Below are 4,309 nucleotides of genomic sequence, written 5' to 3' on the forward strand. Positions count from 1 at the left end.
CAAAAGGTTTAAAGACAGGCTCAAACTTTGGATCTAACTAAAGAAATTCCGAGTTGGTCAAAGTTAATTTCCATTCACTCCATCACACTTTAAACAATACCCCCCCTTTCCAAAAAAAGAAGCTTTAATTAAAAAGTTCAACCATTCAAACATCTTGTTCTATTTTGCAGTAACTTGCATCAACAGAAAAATCTCAAGCAGGAGTAAATTTCAGCCTCTTAATTTTTCTCCATGCTTGAAAACACACTTTTATAAGAAGTAAATGACAACACTGTTGATCTGGAAGATTCTGTATGCTTTCTGTACTCTCAGAAAGCAGGGATCACTAACACAATCAAAGTAGTAGACCACCTTTTTCATGCTTTTGTAACATTTCCCCATAACTTTGTTTCCTAACATATAAAGCTCAGACACCATAAAACAAGCGTTCCTGTGTTTATTAAGCAAGTGCAACTTTTGTGAGCATGTGAAAAGTGTGTCTGTATAATAAAACAATAAAACATATAGAGCATAAGTTTTTTTTTTTTTTTAATCTATACACTGATTATCAGAATTTTTGTTTTAAATCTGTAATTACTTAATCACTTTAAATATATGATTTGAAAGTATCTCTTGTCAAAAACTGCACAACAGAAAAAAAAGGCAAAACATTTTACATACTGCTTTTGGAAATACATATGAGACCTTAAATATGCGGTCAAAATTCGGACACTGATTACATGAAATGATAAAAAAAACAAACACCTAAACATAGAATCAAACCCACCAATAACACAGAGAGAGAGAGAGAAACAGACAGATGGATGGAAGTGGTAACATGACATCATTAGGCTTTCGGCTGTTGAATGAAGCTGTAATTTTAGGTCTTCATGTATATTATATCCTCCTCACAGAGGAAAGGTAACTTAAGCTTACAATCTTCACCACTCCATTCTAAGGTTTTAGCATCAATCACACCACAGTGACGGAACAAAGCCATCTCAGGCTGTTGTCCATTCTCCCAGTTCTTATAGTTCGCAATTCGGTCACTCCAAATCCAGAACCCAAAGACAGAACTCTGCCTCAGACCGATCCACAAATGCTTCAAAGAACCAGTGACAGTGAAATTTAGCCTCTGTCCAACAGCTTTCTGGTCCTCCTCATCCTCAATCCATAGAAAGCGTGAATGTCTGGCTTCACAGTAATTCAGCGCGTCCTCCCAAGTTTTGGGCTCCTTGATTACTATGATTCTCGCATGGCCTGAAAATTAAGACAAAAAACACAAATAAGACTCACAGAAAGTGAAAGGCTCGCCTAGATCATCAACGCAATTCTTTTAACCCTTTGCTGCATGCTAATCTAAATTGTGCTGACAGTGTCTGGAAATAGGATGATGCATTTTTAGCATTTGGGATTGGTTATTTGTGTATTTGATTAAAACTCCAAATTATGACATGTTAAACGTTACTTTACTGGATCTGAATTAGAAGGTAAATTTATGTCACACTATTTCTTAATAACATAGCACGGATATTCTCTTGAAACTTTACTGCTTCGCTTATTAATGTCTAAGATGAATGTGCATATTTGTTCTAATTCTGCATGACATTTCTAAATTTTCTCAATAACGATATTTGCCAGTAAATGTATTAAATTTATAGCTAACCTTTATAACAAATGATTGGTTTTCCATTAATGCACCCAACTGGATCCCAACTAAGCTCATTCCCATCTTTACGTAAAGAGAAACAATCAGAACTATTACTAATAGTTCTGAATGTTGAACAACTTTTGTCTGCCCATGCATAGTTATCATGCTGAAGCCCGATCCAAACGTTTTTTCCTCGACTTTTTTGTCGCAGGTCTTCATTTTGCTGTTCGTCCATGATACTTGCTAAATCGCTGAAATGTGTTCTGCAGTGTTGCATTGCCTGGCACCAGTTTCTCTCAACATCATCTACAAGCACGAAATTTTCACCTGGTAAAGAAAAAACAAAAAGAAAGTAGAGTCAAGTGAGCACGTGTGTAAATTTACACTTCAAAATGACAAACTTGATTGAATAGAACTGAACTGTTAAATCCATAAGAAGATAAATATTGACTTAGGGTTATTGGGTTTCACCAAAATAACACTGACCAGTGTTTTTAAGTGCAGGATTGGCACTTTAAAATTTAACTCCTTTGTGTATCAGTACATTTTTCCCAGCTTTCAGTGTGTACAGGAGCTTATCTGTGTTTTCCAAGTCTTCATTATATGCAACATAAAGCGGGTTAACTCTGAAGAGGACAACTTTTTTCCCTGGAAGAAGCAACTCTCACTCACTACATTTACATTTTTTTTAAATTGGTGTCTTGTTAGATGATAGTCCTAATAATAAGAAATATATTTTATAACAGGAAATGAACAGTAATAGGTTTATTGAAATAGCAAGAGTAAAATGTACGCATCACTTCTTTGTTTTTAAGGAGCTTATATTATGTTATATTTATGTTACTTTTTATGTCCATGTGTGGTGCACCTAAAAATGCCACCACAGTATTTAGTTTTTTATTTTTAATCATTTGCAGTTCGGCATGTTGATCTGTCTGTATTTATAGTGGGGACAGGAGCGGTATTATTGACTATAACTGTCTCAATAATTTCAGGTGATAGATTAAGAGATTCAAAGTGGTTTCAAAGGGAATGTCAAGTTTACTTTGTAAAAGTGCAAAGAATAATATTCATTGTTTGATTGTTGAGTTAGCATAGTTACAATCAGAGGTTGAGCTCAGTTTGGTTACTCATACAAGTCAGCAAAAAAAAACAACAAAAAAAACAAACGCAATCTGGATGTCAACAGCAGCGCTGGTCATCATTGCCGACTCCTTGTTTATTTTCTCTTCAGATTGTGTCAACTCTGTTACAGCAGTTCTGACACCCAGGACTTGTAACACATGTTACCGCCATGATGATTGACGTGGCTCAAGTGGATCTGACTTAGAACCAGCTTTTCTTTTTTTATTTTACTTTTATTAAAGCTACTTATGTATTGATTAATATGATAAAAATTAATTTTATCATATTAAAGGGGAGTACCTGCATTAGTTAAAGCACTAATTATTACTATGTTGTCCCTCAACATTTATCTTCCTTTAACTTTATTAGTATTTTTTTTTTCAGAAAAAAGGAAAATGCAGGCTTATACTTACCATTTTTACACATGAAAGCTTTTTCTTCTGAACAATTAACACCCATCCATGAACCGTTTTTAAAAGCTTCACAGAGTTGATCTAAATCACTAATGTTTACTGTCGACTTGGTAAAGTTGACAATTTCTCCATTTGACCAAAAGAGAGTATCATTATCCTTCTTCTTGAGGCCAATCCAAAACCCAGGTCCTTGGTCAGCGTAATTAAATATCATCCTCTCCTCCTCTTCATCATACAGACTCAGTAATGATCCTCCCTCTTCAACACAGTATTGTTTTGCGTCAGTCCAGCTCAGTCTCTCTTCTGGATGATCATTAAAGTATCGCAGACGGTATGCAGCTAATGAAAACTGCAAAATTCCTGCAAAAAGACAATAATGTACTATAAATAAGTTTGTTTACAGGAGCTTCACTTCTATAAGATGAAATGTAAGGTATAGTCTATGTTTCTTGTGCAAAGTTCATTGGTTTGTGCACATTTTCACCGTGAGTCGGTTCTTAAAGGGAAAGTGACTAAAATTACTGCAGACAAAATTTATAATTAATCCGACAAAAAAAAAAAAGTAAGATAAACACAACAAACACAAACGTGATTTAAATTAAGACAAATAAAACAATGCTTACCTGAACACAGAACGAGGAACAAAACTTTCATCATCGTCTGCAGCTCAACAATTCTTCTGCACAAACAAACTAGAGAAAAAGGTAAAAAGAAAAACCTTTCAAATGAATACAGTAAATAATACTGTTTCCATCATCTACATGCTGCATATAAGAGGGTGTAACAGCCTAATATATCAGAAACAAGTACAAATTATTTAACAGTAAGTAAGAATAAGTTCAGGACTTACTTGCTGAAGCATCTGGTGCAGAGTGCACTTTCCATTTCGTGTGGATCAGTTTAATATTCGGAAACAGAGTTTACACATTCAAAACAAAGACGTCCTGAAATTAATGAATAACAAGATGGTAAAGTGCAGCCAAGTCATAGTCAAATCAGACCAAAATGGAGACCGTATCTTTCTGAGGGAATGACTCTCGCTCATGACGTTTTTTTATTCTCTCTCTCCAGTTTATGAATCTATTGAAAATTTTCAGCAATTTATTAAAAATGTCACCAACTGGTTTGGTTTTGGAAGATG

At 34.6% G+C, this 4,309-nt stretch overlaps 1 protein-coding gene across 1 annotated transcript; it reads right to left on the bottom strand.

Moving 5' to 3' along the window:
* Positions 1-420: 420 nt before the first annotated feature.
* On the bottom strand, positions 421-3,550 carry LOC106912458 (macrophage mannose receptor 1-like; the record flags this gene model as incomplete). The annotated part of the gene is made up of 3 exons (XM_088003290.1): positions 421-1,239; positions 1,646-1,957; positions 3,169-3,550. Coding segments are annotated over 3 exons (1,074 nt in total), but the record flags the coding sequence as incomplete, so codon positions are not given.
* Positions 3,551-4,309: the final 759 nt, after the last annotated feature.

The sequence above is a fragment of the Poecilia mexicana genome, unplaced genomic scaffold (genome assembly GCF_051168715.1).
Source record: "Poecilia mexicana isolate PSO_F unplaced genomic scaffold, ASM5116871v1 scaffold_23, whole genome shotgun sequence".
Lineage (NCBI taxonomy): Eukaryota > Metazoa > Chordata > Actinopteri > Cyprinodontiformes > Poeciliidae > Poecilia > Poecilia mexicana.